Consider the following 19,769-nt stretch of genomic DNA (forward strand, 5'->3'; position numbering starts at 1 on the left):
CAATCAAAAATGCCGTTTTTTAGAGTGCGAATAAACATATAAAGCGCCTGGTTTCAGAACAGTTCTGGTCTCTGTCACTAGTTTCTATAACTTCACTAGCTTCACCAGACTCTGGTTTTCACATAAATCATCTTTTGATTTTATATTACGAGTTAAAGTTTTGCATAAATCGCCCTATCACAGCACCTCCTCTGTCCACGTGATGCGGTCATGTGACAGGCTGGACCAATCACATTTACATCCAGCTTCAATATGAAGACATCCTGCTGAACTCGCTTAAATCTTCAGAACGGGATTTCACAACGCCACGGGTGATGTCACGAAAGAGCTATCCATTGTATTTACTGTCAATGAATGAAACCCAAAATAAACTTATCAGTGTATCATTATTAAATCTTTTAAGATCCCATAAAACCAAATAGGCTCCTTTAGAAAAATCAGATTACTAAGGATTATTAAAAAAAAAAAAAATGAAGCACATACATTGTTAGTGCATTATCATTTGGTATTAGAGTTTATTTAGTCTTTTTTTCTCTTTCTGAATCGCGGGGATTCAGAAGCAATTAGACACTTTAATTTCTGTTGGCAGACCTTCTCCTCCCTCCAGACAGAGTCTGCTCTCTCCGTCTATAAGTTTTTCACTCTCTGGATGTCTTTGCAGACGTAGCAACAGCCTGATGGCTTCGTACAGTCACTTTTCAAAGTCAGCGTCCATCATGGTTTGTTTGCTGTGTCGCTCCGGCGCATACGTGTACCAGCGCAAACAAAATTTGGAATTCCTAGCGGACAGGAATTCATGATGATTTTTCCATCGCAGAGACCAATGAAAACATGGGAAGCATGGACCAGCCTTGAGTGGAAATATTGTCGCTGCATGAGTGAAACCATCTCGTTGACAAGTCGATGGTACTCATGTTCTTCAAATTACACATTGTTTTTATCTAACGCACCATGTTGAGCTGTTTGACTCTCTGTTGGTATTTGCAGGATTGTCCACATTTCAATGCAGGTAAAACTGTTATTTTCTCCATTGACTTCAGTAAAGTTGCTTTCGGACTGTGTTTTTGACACTTTTCCACCGGTTTAGGTGACATGATTGGTGAAATTGGCCCGTATGGTCAGTAACGACTCTGTCAGCACAAACGTGTCCTATAGAGTCTCACAATGTACTTTCCTTCAAGTCTGTTCAATATTCTAATTTAATCAGCTTAATGTCAGCAGCACCCTTTTAAGAATTGCAGAGTGGATTAAATCTGAAAGTGTGATTGATTTTTAACAAATGTTCAACACTCCTCATCTCATTTACAGGTTGTAACTATTGGATTTTAGCATTAACGGGGAAAAATCCATTTTTTTTTTTGTACTGAGAGCAGCAGAGTGGAGCAGAAAATAAAGAATTCAGATGTGACGGGATCCGTCCTGCAGGTGTTTCGCAGCAGAAGGTCAGCAGACAAGTGGACGGGAGCAGATTCGAGCAGAAACTCGACAGGTGTCGTCGGAGAGCAGCGGTTCGCTCCGCCGGCGAGGACGAGGCTGCGCCGCCGCCGCCGCTCGGCGGCCGGACACGCGTGTTATCGTCACCAATACCCCACAGGCCACTAAACTCTGCAATTTCATCTTCCCTATTTCAATCCCCAAACCCCCCCAGGCTGTGATCGTCACCCCCTCCCACAGTTAATGTGCGATTATCTCTGCCGGTCACAGTTTGTCGCAAAAAAGCGTGTTTCTCGGCGGGTGAAGCGAGGGAGACGGGCGGCGGCGCTGCTGATGCTGCTGACAGAGCTCAGCTGCCTCACAGGCAGCGCTCCGCTCGCACAGCTTGTCTTTTTACAGACTTCAGGTGGCGTCGCAGCTCATCAAGTCTTTCTTTGTGGCTGCTGCTTGAATAATTCGCCATTGGATTTTTTATAAACTTCCATTAAACTTGAAACTCCTTTTCCAGAAATGTCTCCAAAGGGCAAAAGAAGAAAGGAAAAAGAAGAGAGAAAAGCAAGCGAGGGTTAAATTAACGACTGTATCCTGTGTTCAAGCCAAGAACCTCAACAGCAGGAAAGTTTTAACATGCTGAGGTTAGTTCAAAGATTCTGTTCAGAGCACCAAACAGGAAGAAAACCAATTAAATGAGCTGCTGTGAATTTCATCTCTGCATGATAAATCGACAGGAGCTGCAGGTCAATGCTTAGAGAGGCTGAAGTCAACAGGAAAACTTAAAATCTCTAGTATTGCTTTATTTGAATGAAATCTTGTTTGAGTCAGGAGAATTTAACGTAACAAACAACGCTAATATAGAAATATGAATTTAATAATGATATTTTAAACTTAATCCCTTATTTGAACATGTAAAACTGTGACCTCTGAATAAAAAAAACGTGAAAACAAATTAATTAAATATCATTTGAAGTTTGCATATAATTCCACAAGCCACAAGGTGGTGTGTGTGTGTGTAAGCTAAAGCCAAATTTAAAGTCTCATTCTTTACTTCTTCTACCTCCAGCCAGCTAAGGAAGAAAACAGAGAACCAAACCTTCAGAAACGGTGAAAATCAGTTTTTTACAGGTAACGAACATCTTTGAGTGAAGTATTCATTTGATTGGTATTAAAATTTGAAAAATAAAACTAATACTAATTAAGTATTTTTTTCATTGTTTATAATTGATCACTTTTAATGTATTCAAATGAAAAAGCAAACTTCCGAGCACTACTGTATAATGTAGTAATTCCAAAGTGTACCACCAGGTGGTGTGTTGGATAAATTCAAGCCTTTGAAAGAAAACAATGATTGTTTTTTTGGTCACTGATGAACAAAATACAAACTGCTGATGATCATAGTCAGAGTTGGGTATGTAACGACAAGTAACGAGCGTTACAAGTAGTTAAATTATTTTTGATGGGAACGAGTAGTGTAACGGCACTACTCCTTCTAGATTGGTAGTTAAACTAGCGTTACAAATGAAACGCTGCGATCGTTACTTTTACAATGACTGCAAATAGAGCAACCAAAATATTATTATTTAAGCAGAGTTTTTTTATTACCACCAGTAGATGAACGGTGGCCACACGAGCAGCTACTCGCTATCTCTTCCGGGTCAGGGCTGATGGAACCTTGAACGTAAAATTGGTTGCCTTATATAAATTTGTGCCCCACTGACAACACTGCACTCCCTCCTACTGTAAATGCCCCTTTTAAATGAATACTCTGAAGATCAGGGACCCACGCCCTTTCCCTATCATTGACAAAGTTAGACAAGCTCAGAAATCCCTGTGTCTCTGGTTCCCAGCTGTTAGCATCGTAGTAGCTTAGCTTGAAGCTTAGCTGGAAGTCAATCAAATGGACGCAAATGGACAAAATCCTCCTTCCAGTGGTCCAGGGGACGGCGTATTAGCACGTGAAGTCAATCCGAATGGTTATAAAACATTTTAAAAGACGTGTTTTCTTTTCAATCCGTTAAAAAAAGCGTTTTGATACACAGACCTGCGCATGGCAGCGCTCCGCGGAGGATATAAGGGAGCACAGCTCCGCGGAGCACTATGCAGTAACGAGTAGTGTGACTTCGTTACTATTTCCATGGAGTAATCAAGTAGTGTAAGGCACTACTTTTTTCAAAAGTAACTAGTAACGGGTAACTCTTTACTTTTTTGAGTAACGGACCCCAACTCTGATCATAGTAATCATATAAATGGTTAATCCTTTGGAGATTTACAACAGTACTTAAAACCGGGGATAATAAAAGTTGGCTTTTTAATGGTATAAGCTAAAAAAGAAATTTATTAATTCCCTGCAAAATTAGAAGTGATTTACTTCCCCTTCCTTTCCTTATGTTCTTATTTTATTGCCTCCTAGTGTTTTGCTTGAGTTTAGTAGCTAATTGCTAACTGTGATGCTAACTCACTGTGATGCTAACTCACTGTGATGCTAACTCACTGTGATGCTAACTCACTGTGATGCTAACCCGCTGTGATGCTAACCCGCTGTGATGCTAACCCGCTGTGATGCTAACTCACTGTGATGCTAACCCGCTGTGATGCTAACCTGCTGTTCTCTGAAGAACAGTGGAGTGAAAACACTGTTAAATGTTTCAATAATAATTTTTCATCAAGTAGAACGATCTGTATTAATTAATATTCTTCTTCATTATGAGAGATTTTCTAATTCAGTCATCTGTTTTATGTCTGTATTATATATTAATAACCCCAAAACAGCCTGTAACAAATATTAACAGTGGAAAAAAGCCTTAGACTCCTTCTATAAAACCACAAAATTTTATCTGCAATAAATGGCAACAAAGGGATGATATATTTATACATTTATTCATAATTTGATTGATAGATGTGAATACTGTTAAATTTAAAATGTATTCAACACTTTAAAACATTTTATTTCCACTTTCAATAAAACCTAGATTGAAGATCTAAAATCAGGAAATGCTAGTATTGTTTGAAATGTTTTCTTTCATTATTTTAAGTCACTTATTTTTCTGACTTTTAGCAGCTTCATACAGTCATACTCGGTCTTAGATCCATTTTTCGAACCACATGTCATTTCCTCAGTCGTGGGCGATCAAGTTAGATATTGACAGACTAGTGTTCCAGGTGTGCACACACAAAAAATTTTAGATTGACGACTGGTATGAGGAAGGAGGCCAGTAGCTTTGCAGTAGGTGTGTCCGATGGTTGGAAAGAGGAAGACAGAGCAAATCCAGATCTTTTCGGAGGTGAAGAAACTTGAAAATGCAATAGTAGTCCAAACTATAGTTTCTGTTAATTTTCATATAATATGGGGTCTTTAAGTAGTTGTATCAATTTTTATCCGTTTTAGCTGTGATTTGACTGCAGTTGTTTGAACAACACAATTCAGATTAAAGAAAGAGCCATTTACTGTGAATAAAAGCTGCCAGGAGCCGCTGCAGAGGAGCTGAAGAGCCACATGCAGCTGCAGAGGCTTCACACCTCCTGCCTCTGCCCACAAACACCAGCACAGTTTTATTTTACACATAAAATTCACTTGTCTGGATGTTTTTCAGACGACAGTTAGAGACGCGTTAAATAAAACAAGTGAGTGTTTAAAAAAAAGGGAAAAGTTGTCCTATTCTAGTCATGGGTGACATTGACGGAGTCAGAAGATTTCTCCTTGGAACAGGCTGAGGAGTGAAACCGTGAAGGAAACAACGCTTTTCAGTGTCTGAATAGATGGAGAACAGCAGATGAAAGTGTTCGCTCGGCACATGGTGTCAAATCCTGTTCAAGCGGAGCTTTTTTAAGCACATCCAGGTAGCCGAGGCGAGCGCATATTGCAGGTAGGCGCTGAAACAGCCACAATAACACATTTCTGCTCTGGCCTTTTGCCATGAAAGAAAATAACTGTGTAAAAGCACACACGAGTCTTTATGGATCCCGCCACAACTGGAGTCCAAACAAAAATCAATACTCTCATTTTTTTGTTGCTTCTTTGGAATATTTGAAAGAGGCAGAGTCTTGTGGGGATCTGCGCCGTCTGAATTTCTCAGCTGTGATTTGGTCATTAAAGCCAGAATGCAGCCCAAAGGCAGCATGATTGCGTTTTGTGAGGAGGGTAGTTAGACTGTTAGGTGTTCTAAAGATACATGTTCTCCAGCCGCAGACCATTAAAGGACCGAATCTCAACTCATAAATAACACAGGCTGTTACTCTCCACTTCACTTGGTCCTCCGTTCTCTCCAGGCTGAATCAACCAGCAGGGAAAACAGGGAACTGCGTCCTGGTTATCAGCCAGACGTCTCCTCCGGTCAGCCATCCTGAAGAGGACCGCATCAGTCTGCAGCTGTAGAGCCACACCTCAGCCCTCTGGATGGATCCATGAAGCTTTCACTCAATCCCAGGCAACTAAGCATTTGATCTCATTTCTATTTTATTTGCACAACCAAGACATTTTCAAAATGACTCCAATATCTTGGCTAAATTAGCTTTAACAAAAGGCAAAATCCCCCCCAAAAAAGCTTAAAAACCAAAAACCTAGACTAGAATTTGTAAAAGAAAAAAAAATGGCATAAAAATACAACAAACAAAGAAACATGTAGGGGAGACCGGGGACAGTTGTAACACTTTTTGTTCGAGAAGTGTAACTCGGTTGTTGTTTGTGCTGGAGATCTCAGATTTTGACATGTAGTGCCCACATTTGTCTTCTATAAAGTATATTCAGTTGTACTTTTTAAGACACCATGACAATTTATGTAAATTATTGTCAAATACAAAGTGGTATGTTGTTACAACCTACCCCGGCACTGGGGTAGGTTGTAACACTACTTGGGGATCGTTGTAACACTAAAATTTTTATGCTTGACAAAGATCCACACTAATATTTATATGCAAGAACTTTCATGAATTTTGAAGAAGGAACAATATTAATCCAAGAACACAAAAATAATGATAAAAATAACAAAAAAATGCAAGTTTAATACAATACTAACATATAATATGAAATAAATCAACAGCGAAATCCAAAAATAAATAAAATAGAGATCTGTGGAACAATCAACAAACCGCTCTTGAACCTATTAACCATGTAAACTGCCATTTTGTTTAATCAGACAGGCAATTGTGGCAAATGTACCTGTCCTTGCCTGGGATGCAGGCTTCATGGGCCCAACATCTACATTGCTGATATCTGATCCACGCTTCCTTTGGCCATGAATTACCAAAGTGCTCCAAGCAGACAATGCAGATGTTTTTTATCATCTGAGGAGTCAATCATCTGAGATCAAAAGGCCATATTCGTGTACTTTGAAATCTAGCTCGTATGTTAGTTGGTGTCACAAGTGGGATCGCAGTGTTAAGCAGATTCAGGATGTTGTAGATGCTCACGGCTTTAGCAGGATTCATCCTCATCCATGCTGTGTTGATACATTTTTGAAACAGATCATGCACACTACCATCTAGGGGTTGCAATTTGTGTCTGCAGTGTGGTGGAAATGTGACGAGGATAATGCCACTTTCTTCTTGAAAATTGTTACAACCATCCCCGACCCAGGCAGCCATTAAAAAGTGAACCATTTCTAGCATTTAGCTTCAAAGCTGGCACTGCTGTAACACATCAAATTAAACTAAAGAAACTAATAATTGCACTTATGTAAGTGAAAGAACTGTATCTGCAGCGCAAAGGACACTATGGAAAAAATATTTAGGGAGAAAATTTTTACTTTCTTGCTCGAAAAATAGTTTTTCTTCTCTGAAACAGACAGCTTTTACAATAGGGACATGCAAATTCACCTGTGAGCTCACTTTAGAAGTGGGTATGGGCTATATTGAGGACAGCACCACAGCTCCTTCCTGATTGGTCAAACTGAGAGTGTTACAACTGTCCCCGGTCTCCCTAAAGATATTTGAAAAAAGATCATAAAATGTCAACATTGGGTGAAACTGCTAAAATCAGGTTAAAGCTCGGGTTGGCGATCTTGGAAAACTAGCATGTAGCACGAATGTAGCATCTTCCCAAGGCTCCGCCCAGCTCCGCCCAGCTCCGCCCAGCTCCCACCCCATTGGAGGAGCTCCCGTCGGGAGACGTTCGCGGCACGTGCGGCGCTTCCGCGTCCAGTGCGTTCCTGGCGTAACCTGTCCTCAGCGCTTTGTTTCTTCGTTTTTCTTTATTTGCACTACGCCAAGTTATGGCGCACTCACCGGTAATTAAAGCCCCAAACATTCTTCTCCGCCATTCTGCAACGACGCTCCGTCCTTCTACGCGCACTGAACCAGGGTCAGTGCACGCCACTGACCTGTACGCACAGGGGGCAGGTCGAACGGCGAAGGGATTTGATTGGTTTAAAAAAAGGTGTCCCGTCAAGACGACTGGTTGCTGTTTTTCCGGTTTTACTCCTGCTGTAGATAGCGGATATTTTCCAAACTACTTTAAAAACACGCTATGAATTGCTTCCCATCGGGTCATAAAGATCATTTTAACCAGTATTTAAAAAAATGTATCTCATTCAGATCGCCAACCCTAGCTTTAAGACACAGCTGAAAACGTTTCCCCTAATCCTAACTTTTAATTGAAACTTCATAAGAGCAACATAAGAAATATTCTATAAACATATCTGGACTATATTTCCAGCCTTATTTTTAAGGTTACACATTTTTGTTTAAACACAAAGAGACGTTTTCCCACCAAACTAACACAACATGAGTCTCTGGGCTGCAGCAGAACAACTGAAAATTCACTCAACCACTAACAGAACATGCAAACTCCACAAAAAAAAGTCAAAAGGACTCAAAAACAACAGAAATAAATAATTAACAAAAAAAAATGCCTTGTTGTAAACGGTGGGTTAGTGTAGAAGAATATCACACAAAAGAAAAAAAAAAAGAAAAATCAGGCCAATCAGATCTCCATGTTTATTTTCCACCATTGGACCGTTTACAGGATTAATCCTCCCCTGCTGTAAAGCCGTGGGATGGGTATATATTTATCATCCATGTGAGTTGGTGCCTCATGTGGGCTGATGTATGTGGAAAACCATCAGTATGCATTACATACCAGGCTTCTCTTCTGTTTTTTTTTTGTTCTTCCACAGCGGCTATTATTAGCTGCGTATCAACATTGTCTGAACAAAGGAGCGGAGAGAGGAAAGCGAAGTGCCGTGGCCGGCGTTCAGGAATCCCTGAGCGTTCCTCCAGCGTGGACCTCAGCTGATCTGGAGTCAGCGTGGAGCGGATGAACCGGCGAGCTACGTGAAGAACATCAAAGCCCCAGCTGGCGAATAACCATGAAGCCACGGTCTATAATTATCAATCCACACTGAAATGACAGGATAACCGCTGCGATTAGTCCTGCACGGATCGCGCCTGAAGTCTGAGTAAAATGAGCTACTTTTAGACCAATCGAGAAGAAGCGGGACAAAAGAAAAGTCATACACAACGCACTGGAGAAAGAGGAAGACGAAAAAAGTTGTGTTTGCTAGATTATTAACTAATTTCAGCTGTCCTCACAATATTTCTCATTTTCAGGTTTTTGATCCAAAGCCCATAACAGGCCTTGTCCTAACATGTCCGGTCTTGTGATACCACTTTGTGTCACAAGGTGGTGTGTTGAGTCATTCACGCTTGCAGGTGTTTTAGTGTGCAGGTTGCAGAATCCTTCAGTAGAAAGAACTAGAGCGGAAACTTTTCTAGAAGGAAAACTTCTCCAAAAATGGCCACTCAGGAAGTCTCTGCCTCGTCCTCGGTCTGGATGTTCGGGTGAGTTTACAGCAATGTCCATAAAATAAAAGATGCACTGAAACGAGCTGAATTCATCCGTCCTGTTGAATTGTTTCAGTAACTGCTTTTACTTTTACTGTTTTTTTTTTTTTTTTAATATTTAACATTTTCCCGTGGATAAAATTACTGCTCGAGCTCAGAGAAGTCTTGTCTGTGATGACAAATCACACAACATTACATAATTATATACAATCATCTTTCTTTCAGTTCTACTAAACGTTCCAGTTTCTACCAAATTACTGTTTTGGTGTGACGGGCAGCTCGGACTGGATCGCCGGCTCCAGGCGAGGTGACGATACACACAATTATGATTCTTTGAAGCTGGAGACAAAAATAAACACATTTCACCTCGTCTGTCACAGGCTGCACACAAACAATGGTGACTTTTATTATTTAGCATAATGATCTTATGTTTCGTGTCATTTTGAGATAATTTATGGGCAGAGATGTAAAGATGCAGGATAGAATTAACAGGATGTAAATGAATTCTGCTCAGGAGAAATATATATGCTGAGATGTAGGAATGGCTGCTAAATTAGGCAAAATCCCCCACTAGCCCATAAAATATCTCCAGCTCATTCCGCCTCATAAAGACATTGTAGCGCAGGCTGGTGAAATCAGCAAGTTAATGATCTAGCAGCAGTTGATCCCGCGTTTGGAGCAGCCCTCCGCATTAACCATGGAGCCATTCGTCTTTTCTCTGGATCTGCACTGTGCAGTGGAGAAAGCAGAAGTAGCTCCCACCATGTTCTGCGGAGTAACAGCATCACTGAATCTCTCTGCCATCCAGTCTGCTCTCAGGAAACTAAAACATTCGCAGCGTCAAACAATCGCAGCTGGTTCTAACAGCACCTTGAAGCACGACATGTGGAAATGAGTAACGGTACTGTAAAGACTGCGTTTGACGTGTGTCTAGAAATGTAAATTGTTGTATGATAAAATCACCGCTTCATGCTGTCAACAAAGCCAAAGCCAACGCAGAGGGACGAGGAGGAAGATGCTGAAAACACACGATCGCTGTGGAGGACGCAGCACGGTGCTGCTGCTACACATTCAGTGGAACATGGAGGGACGAGGCTGGAAAAGAGTCTCCAAGGTTTGGGAACATTTCACTGAAAATAGACCAGCCAAACACGATAAATGCAATCTGTGAAGCTCGGCTCTCGTTCCATTTCCATGCAGCGCTGACCCCTCAGAGCTGCTGGGTCATCAGGCACCACAGAGAACAAGTGCTCAAAAATAAGAAAGACAATCGTGACTGATCCAAAAAATAAATAGATTAGTCTACAACAGAAATTATCGTTAGCCCTAATTTTAACCCCAATATGCTGCATTAAATCCCTTGATATGTAGCCTGTTGGGAATGCTACCGTTCACATCTGACCCGATACGGTACCGATACCTGGTACCTGGGAATCGGTACCGGTGCTTAATGGTACAAGTTTTCGGTACTGTACTGTGTTTATGTAGTGATAAAGGTTAATTTGTAGCTAGCAGCAGACAAGTCGCTAATGCTCGCTAACATGCTAACCAAAGCTAGCGTGCTAACAGGGCCGAATGCAGGAGTTGTAGCCGTAGATCTGTGGCTGTTTAAAAAGCTGCTCTCCTCAGCCTTGAGAAAAATCCAGGGTTTAGCCAGGAACTTTCTAAGACTAGAAGTATTCCCGAAGCAGCAAGCATAATCTGTCCTATTCTGAAAAGTGGAGCCATGCTGGAAAGCTTTTTGGTCTCGCTTGCTTTGTTGACATGCTAGCTACTGACCCCACAACACTAGCGTGCCTGCAATGCTGCGTTCATGTCCGGCTCAGAAAATTCCCTACTCATCCACTCCCTCACAGTCACAAGGATGCATTCAGCTACCGAAACATGGCACCGTTTGATTTTACGTGAATCGGTACTCTGTAGTACTGATGGAATATCAGAACCGGTAAAAGTACCGAATTCATACCCATCCCTGTAGCCTGTTATCTTTATAACAACGAAGGAGGAAGCAGTGGGGCTGGTGTCTTTCCCACCACTGAACAGGCTGGACACTGCAGAGGCCTGCTGGGTAACACTCCACATCCAGTCCCTTCTGGATGGAGCAGAAAAACTCCCCAGCTCGCTGCTGATTCTCAGCTGAAAGGGAGACGTGTTAGAAGAATTACCGGTGACTCAGTTCACACTAACTGTTAAACGCCACTGAAATCACATTGTGTCTGATTGCTATAATTTGCATTGAAAGCTGTCATATTTCTGAGGGAAATATGAACACACTGACTTAATAGACATCTCTTTAGACTCATCACATCGTGTTGAGAGAAGATCCTTTCTTTAAATGCCAAAGCCATGGACTGTAAATACATGATCAGGCTTTGAATGTCCTAAAAACAGATGCAGCTTCATTAAAAAAAGGGGAAAACTGGCTCACATTGAGTCCACAACACAATCAGAGGCTACATAAGCACATTCAAGGTCTGTTCAGCTCCACTGGAACACTGCTGTAGAGAAACGGCTGAAACCAAAGTGCTTGGAAAGCTGTTTCCGCTGCGTCCTGCTCTGAATGACGCGCCCCAACATCTCACTCGAGCCAACCTTCAAACCTTTCCCCGCCACATTTTGTAATTAAATTATCGCAAACGTCTCGTAAGCTACAAGTGGAAGCTGTGCAGGAGAGCAGGTGGAAGTGTCGAGTCAAACTTCTCCGTTCGGAGCCTGATTGCGGCTCCTTGACTTGAGAAAATCTCCTGGGGGTGCTGTCACGGCGCCCACAGCCTCAGCCTCCTGCTCGCCGTCGCTGGAGCCAAACCAAAGCTTTGCCTCTTGATTACATCACAGATTAAAGTCTTGGCAGCGAGGAGACTTTCACGTCGGCGATCCAGGCTCAACTGTGCACGATAATGAGCTTCCTTTGAAGCCCGGCTCCGGTCCATGTATGTACAGCTGACTGATGACTGCTCCATGGCGCCGACGCCCGTTACGATGCGGCGACTCCGACTGTTGGCGGTGACTAATGCAACAAGTACAGATGACACACGAGCCTAAAGGTTAGCGAGCAGTGGCGAAGTCTCCGCGACCACATGGCCAAGGAACGAGGGAGCAGAGCAGGTCGTAGGATTTCCTGTTGACCACCGATCAAGGTCACCGTTCTACGAATCAGTGATTCCTCTTACTTCAAGCTGCACGTTCTCAAACTGAGAAACACGACCAACGTCACACCTGAAGCCTGACTGAAAGGGACAAACTGTAAGACGATCGGAAAAGACAAATAAATCAAGTGAAAAGCAACAAACGCTGTATCAGATCATATCCTTTCACGGGGCTCGGAGCGTTTTTCCAATATCTTCTTCACTGATGTAATATTAAACTAAAAGCAGAATATTTAAACGCTCTCTCGTGGCTTCACCACTGAGGTAGAAGCATGTCGTCAACAGATCAGCAGAAATCGTCTCTTATTCGTACAGCTTCAACACATTCCCATCCCACCAAACAGAAAGGACAAGGCTGCCGTTTGTTAAAGTCTTCATCACATTAGCATTTTGCAGTACTTTCCTCTGAAGTATCTGAATCCTCTGACTGCTGTTCTGGAGTCCTGCAGACCCTGAAAAGCTCTCAGCTCCAGTGGAAACACCTGCCGGACCTCCAGGGCGACGGGGATTGTATTTCCTTCACCAGAATCAGGACGGTTAAACGTGTGTGGCCCTAAAACGCTCCCCGGAGGCGGAAGGAGCACCTGTTGTTCGGAGAAATGCCAAAAGCCTCCAGCTTCTCCCTCCTGCGCTCAAGGACTTCCTTTGAAACGCACAAAACGAGAATGAAATCATCAAATTTTGAGAGGACTGTGGAACTGAATAAGCTATAAGAATGATAAAATTTGAAAATAAGGCTTTTTATTAACCTTTTACCATCCACTAGAGAAAATGTAGAACATTTCTTCATGTCTTTTACTTCGTTGTGTCGACAAAATGGAGAATTTTTGCTTAAAAATGTTCATTTCACAGACGCAGTAGAATATTTTGAGATATTAATGCTATTTTATTTCCATGCAGGTTAGTCTGCTTTAATGGAACAAGAAACGATTCAATGATTCATTTTATTATTAACATTTTATTTGTTATTTTTCTGCAATGAGAAAATAAATCATTGAACGGATGAGTGAATCCAAGCCTGTGTCGTATTCAAAACAGAACGAAAATTTAGAAAACAACGGCAGCGAGGCCCCCGATGTCCACGGCTGAGATAAAGCACCTGCTATTGTCCATGACGGTGTGACAAAAGGAGCGAGCCTCGGTGGAAACGAGGCTTTTCTCTGCTGCTGGAAACTGCTGGAGACACATCCTGCATGAAGCTGGGACTCAAACCCGAAACAAACAGGATCACACTTCAGTCTCCTCCGCGGTGATCTGCTCCTCCGGGAAAAGAAAACCTGATGTCTGTGGAGGAAAAGTCCTGGGAACTGGGGGTGATCAATCTGCATTATCTGAGAGTGAAGCTGAATTCCTCTGAAACTCCGTCAGAATGCGGTTAAAAAACTCAAGAAAAGGTGAAGAGCGGGCCGCATGTTGTGAAGTGACTCATGCTTTAATTAACGCGCTCTTGAGTTGCTCATTTCTTAGTGTCAGATTTGTTCCTTCAAAGTGCGAGATGGCTCTTCTTTTCAAAGACGAGTCCAGAACAGCTGACAAAACCTCAGCGTTTCATATTTCATGGAGAGCTTCACTGAAGCTGATGAGAGGAACCTGCTGCAGGACTGTTATCACAGAGCTGTGGTCAGAGTAAGTCTTTCATGGAGGAATGTGACCAACATTTTCTGCAATCTTACATAGTCCCGTTATTTTACACTTTTTGCATTATGAACAATTTACATCATGCGAACAAAATAATGATACATTTGCAGAATGCGGTGCAGCCCTGGAAGCCACACAGCTACGAAGCTTACATAATCATTATTTTTGCATTAAAAGTGGTTTTGCTCTCACGGAGTTATGATTTAACAGAGGTGACTTTCTCACTGCATTAACATTCAGATTTTATATTTTTCTTTCTGGGACTTTTTCATTTTAAACAAGCCAACAGTGGGAACAAGAACAGGAATGTGAGTCGCATTAAAAGCTGCAGCAACACAACAAAAATGAAGCTTTATCAGCAGCGGATGCTTCTCCAAGCTCAAAAATCACCTGGAAGGTGATCAGAAACTCAGATGTGGTCTTATTTAAGCACCTGGAGCCTTTTAGTCCCTCAGCTCGTCCAGTAATCCACTATAGACCACGGTATCCCACTGAGGATGTGACCAACAGCAGCTGGTCAAAGAGAACAGTCTGAAAGGTCTGAGAGTCGCCGCACGAACGGAACAAAACCCAACGAGACGAAGCGTTTTCCAAAAGGTCCACCTCAGGAGAAAAGCTGCGTTCTGCGAGCAGCAGAGACACAAAAACACAAAGAATGTTTTTCATTTTCACTTGAAATATGTGTGTAAACGGGGCCTAAAGTCCATGGTGTTCTCACTGTGTTATCCACCACACCAGCTCACGCGAACATTTTCCATTAGTTGAGTCACATAAGCCTCTCATCCGAACGCCTCTCCTTAGTTTTCTCACATGTACAAATCTACGTCTCAACCCCTCAGAGCAACGGAGGCCTCTGTCCCCTCAGTGAGTTCTGGAGCCTTCAGGGGTGACCCGGACCACGTGTTGGGAAGCACAGTCTGGTTGAATTATAACGCTGGCGTGTCTGGTGTCATCGGGATGAAGTAGAGAAGGTCTTAAGGCCTTTTTTAAAGACCTCAACCCTTTGTGGAGCCCTCAGGGTCTCTGGGAGGGCATTCCAGAGCCGTGGGGCAACTGCCTGAAAGGCCCTGTCTCCCATGGTGGAGAGTTTCGTTCTTGGTTGGTGAAGGCAGTAGGTGGAGGAGGAGGAGCGCAGGCTTCGCGTGGTGGTGTGGATGGTGAGTAATTCGCTGAGGTAGGCAGGGGCATTTCCATGGATGCACTGGTGGGTGAGGAGACAGAGTTTATATTGTATTCTGTATTGTATGGGTAACCAGTGGAGTGATTTGAGGACGGGAGTGATGTGATCGTATTTGCGCCTCCTTGTCAGGATCCGGGCAGCACAGTTCTGAATGTACTGGAGTTTTTGGAGGCTTTTGCCCGGGATCCCGACGAGGAGGGCATTGCAGTAGTCCAACCTGGAGGAGACAAAGGCATGGACCAACCTCTCAGCATCCGGTTTGGAGAGGGAGGCACGGAGTTTGGAGATGTTTTTGAGATGGAAGAAAGAGACCTTGCAGAGGTGGCGGACGTGGGCGTCAAATGAGAGATGAGAGTCCAACCTAATTCCTAGGTTGGTAACAGAGGTGGACAGGGGAATGTTGTGATCCAAAATGGGGATGCTATTGAGGGAGAGAGACTGGGTCTGATGTGGAGTGCCTATGATAATGGCTTCAGTTTTATTGCTGTTGAGTTGGAGAAAGTTGGTTGCCATCCATGCCTTAATCTCCTCCAGGCAGGCTTGAAATGTAGCTGGCAGAGCTGAAGGAAGTGTGGAGTCCATTTTCATATATAACTGTGTGTCATCAGCGTAGCAGTGAAAAGAAACCTTGTGTTTGTTAATTATCTGACCTAGGGGGAGCATGTAGATGGTGAACAGGGTTGGACCAAGGACAGACCCTTGTGGTACTCCACAGGTGACAGTGTGTGGTGATGATGTTGATTGTCCAAGGGCAACATACTCTGTTCTATCCATGAGATATGACTTGAACCAGCTTAGTGCTGTACCAGAGAGTCCGACCGTGGTCCGGAGCCGATGGAGCAGGATGGTGTGATCAACAGTGTCAAAAGCGGCCGACAAATCTAACAGAAGGAGGAGGGATGGTGAGCCACGGTCAGCAGTCACCAGTAAATCATTGATGACGCGGACCAGGGCCGTCTCTGTACTGTGAAATGGGCGGAATCCAGACTGAAATTTTTCATACAGATTATGAGAGTGAAGATGAGTATGGAGTTGGGTATGAACAACTTTTTCCAGGACCTTCGATATAAACGGGAGGGTTGATACCGGTCTATAATGGACTAAAATGCTTGGGTCGAGAGTTGGCTTTTTTAAATGGGGGCGTATGACAGCAGTTTTGAGAGGTGGGGGGACATGACCGGATTGAAGTGACTGATTGATGATGGCAGTGATTAATGGACTGATGGCAGAGATGTTTGATTTGAGTAACTAAGTAGAGCACTGCAGTAAGCACCAGTCAGAAGCTTGAGTAAACTTCCAAACCACCTGGAAACGGAGTCGGATGCTCTGCTTTTATCATTCTGCAGGCAAGTTTAATCTGACAAAGCTGGAAGAGAATCCGATTTTGTCCTCACAGCAATCTGACCTCAATTAAAACCACTAAGCGCAATCTGCGGCTGAGGGCGGGGCCACGACGGCTCCACTGACGTGGTGCTGATAGTCACATGAAGCCCTCCTCTTCCTCCTCTTCCTCCTCCTCCTCCTCTCCTCAGCACCAACCTGCTGGGCCCCAGGTACTGAGCAGAGGGAGGGAGAGAAGCTTGATCGGCGTGCGTAATGCGCAAAAAAAAAAAAAAAAAACGCCACGGAAGATTGCGCACAAGTTTTCACAATGAAGTCCAACATTTACGTCACATGGAGGCGCAGATTGCACAGATTACGATTACGGGGTGGCAACGTGGGAATATAGATTCTGTAAAGACGGATCGTGTCCATAAAAGAGCTGCTTCTCCCGTCAGAGGCGCACGGAGATTTTGAAAAGTGGATTTGGCTCAGATTCGGAAATATCTGCAGAAATTTGCATACTTCACATAAAAATGGGGCTGATATCACTCCCCTCGGTCTGGAAATGATCTTAACTAACAGGTGCAGGTTTAACTGGGCGAGTCCCGGTCCCTCCCAACCCCCCCTGCTCCGTTTCCACGCGCTCCACAACTCGGGCGCATCTGCCGTTCCAACAGCGCGTGACCTACAGCGCCGCGTCCGCAGAGCGCGGCGCAGCCAGCGGTGCGCACAGCTGCTTTATTCCATCACAACTCCCACCGAATTGTTTCTGGAGCCCGGAGACTTTTTACAAAACGACGGGACGGACGTGCATGGCGCGAGCGGCAGCTGGGTCTCAGCGTGCGGAAATAAAACCGGACAGAAATCATGTCCGCCGCGGAGCCTTCACACCCCGACAACGTCTCGGTGTAAACAGGCCACCCTGTGTCCGCCGTGCGTCAGAGCACCGTGCCTCTTTACAGTCACACCGAAACTGTCACACGCGCCCACACACACACACACACACACACACACACACACACACACACACACACACACACACACACACACACACACACACACACACACACACACGCAGAAGGACGCGCGTCCTGCCCACAGCGGGGATGCTTCGCGCGGGGCGCACGGACGGGAGCGCGTCCTGCAGCAGCGCGTCCGTTTGTTCCAGAACACCAAATGAACGCAGCATGAAATAATGAAAAACCCGCAGAATTTAAAAGCGGGAGAGGAAAGAAAAGTTCAACATCATTCATTTATGGATGCGCGTGACGCACCTGCAGCCCCGAAAAGACGCCAAACGACGCCCCGAAAAACTCACCTGATATGCAGACGATGAGATTAGCGTGGAGAATGATCAATATTTCCCAAATTATATCCATCCTCTGTGTTCATTCCACGCACATCACGCACGGGATTGGAGAAAGAAACAGAGATGAGAGAAATCAGAATGAGGAGCGGAGCTTCTTTCTGTGGATATCAGATGTCCTGTCCTCCCAGGCTGGATCCCTCTGTACACCTTCCACCAGGTATTTTCCACATCACACACATAGCAGGTGATCAGAGCCCGGAGGGTTGATGAAGAACAACAACATGGAAAAAAAGACCCCGTTCCCACACTATTCCAGAGACTGAAAGAGGGAGAGGAACTCCAGAGCGAAAAGAAGAGAAGCGCGATCCCGTTCCCGTTAGTTCACCGCGTTATTCCAGCGCGTCCCGGAGCGGACACGTCCGTCCATCCATCCATCTATCCAGCCGCGCAGCGGACACGCATCCCCTCCGTCCTCCCCGCACCGGAAAGTCACACACACCGAAAAAAAATTACAAATCCGTGCGTGTGGGGATAAAAGAGAGAGAAGGCGGGACAGCTGCAGGAGCCGTCTAACACCTGGAGACGCCTCACAACTCAGTAAACTGGCATCGCCAGGTGGCGAGGCTCCGACCGACACTTCTCCCCTCTCTTCACTTACCGACAGGACCAACCGGCAAGAGCGGCGGAGTCACACCGGCGGCTCCGGGAGGGAGGTGTCACAATAAAGCCGGAGGCCGGCGAGAGGAGATGCTGCGCGTGTTTAACGGAGACCGGATGAAAACTGTCCCGTTTTTGAAATTCATACCCAAAACATTATTTAAAAACACGGTTTTATCCTTATAAAAAACTACATTTAAATTGCGCAAAAACTGGAGCTTGAAAATGATGAGATTCGACTCGTGAAGCAGCTGCAGCTTCTGCTTCTGCTTTAGAATCTAGAACTCAGGTATTATTCCTTCCTGAGAGTCTATATTTCCATTCTTTCATTCGTTCTTTATGTTTTTTCCTTTTTCTTTTCGAGCTCTGCTTTTACTTTGAGCGCGTTACTGAACCGCGTCCGCTCGCGCCGTGCGTAAAGACGTTCAGCTTGACGCACGGGCTTCTCCGCTCTCCGTCTCCATCCCACACGACCTGGATCCGGATGATTTCACTTTCATCCCGAGTCAGAGCAGATTCAGGGAGGTGGGGAGGGGAGTTTAGGAAACAAACAAGCAAACAAACAAACAAACAAACAAACAAATAAATCTCAGACGAAACTGAAAGTGCGTGAAGTCAACTGCTTCAACTAGAGACAGAATCTGCATCCAGGCGCGAGGAGGAAGGTTATATGTGCACGATCCTGTGTGTCACGCGCACGGTGTCACCATCCAGAGGAGCCGCGTGCACAAGGGGGCCATCCACAGGCGGTTGCATGTGAAGACGCACGAGGCGCAGTGAAACGTGGAGCTGGAGTGGAAAGCGGGGCAGAGCCGGGTCCTGCGGACTGTTGGACCATTAAGGAGATGTGCTGAGAATTTTTTTTTTTTTTTTTTTTTAACAGGTGGTGCAGTGCAGGGGCGGTCCGAGGGATGAACCTTCAGTCGGAATATGACAAATTACACATTAATTCATTGATTGATTAAAAGAAAAAAGAAAAAAGAGCAGACTGAAAGTGAGCACGTTTGTCCACCATGAGGTTAATAAAATCTACTTCAAAATAAAACCAGTGTTCACAACCTGTTAGATTTCCTTTAGAATGTCATCCATAACATTTCAGAAAATCCCCAAAAATAAGTGAATATATCACAGTTTGTTTTTTTCAATCTAATGAGTTAAACTATTTGAAAGTGCTGCTTGATGAATTAAAATCTTTTTAACCATTTCTGCCCTTCATGCAGTGGTGGGGAGAGGGTCCTTGGGGGCTCCAAGCAAGAAATTTATCGGGCCCCCACCGCATCCGTGCACACCGAAAAAAATAGGTTTTTTG

At 44.2% G+C, this 19,769-nt stretch overlaps 1 protein-coding gene across 1 annotated transcript in view; it reads right to left on the reverse strand.

Moving 5' to 3' along the window:
• ca10a (carbonic anhydrase Xa) overlaps positions 1-18,457 on the reverse strand; it is a 208,579-nt gene extending 190,122 nt beyond the window's left edge. The window contains exon 1 of the mRNA XM_030097378.1: positions 17,813-18,457. Coding sequence (XP_029953238.1) covers positions 17,813-17,873 — 61 coding nt within the window. The 5' untranslated portion in view covers positions 17,874-18,457. The remainder of the gene's footprint in view (positions 1-17,812) is intronic.
• Positions 18,458-19,769: the final 1,312 nt, after the last annotated feature.

The sequence above is a fragment of the Salarias fasciatus genome, chromosome 8, assembly GCF_902148845.1.
Source record: "Salarias fasciatus chromosome 8, fSalaFa1.1, whole genome shotgun sequence".
Lineage (NCBI taxonomy): Eukaryota > Metazoa > Chordata > Actinopteri > Blenniiformes > Blenniidae > Salarias > Salarias fasciatus.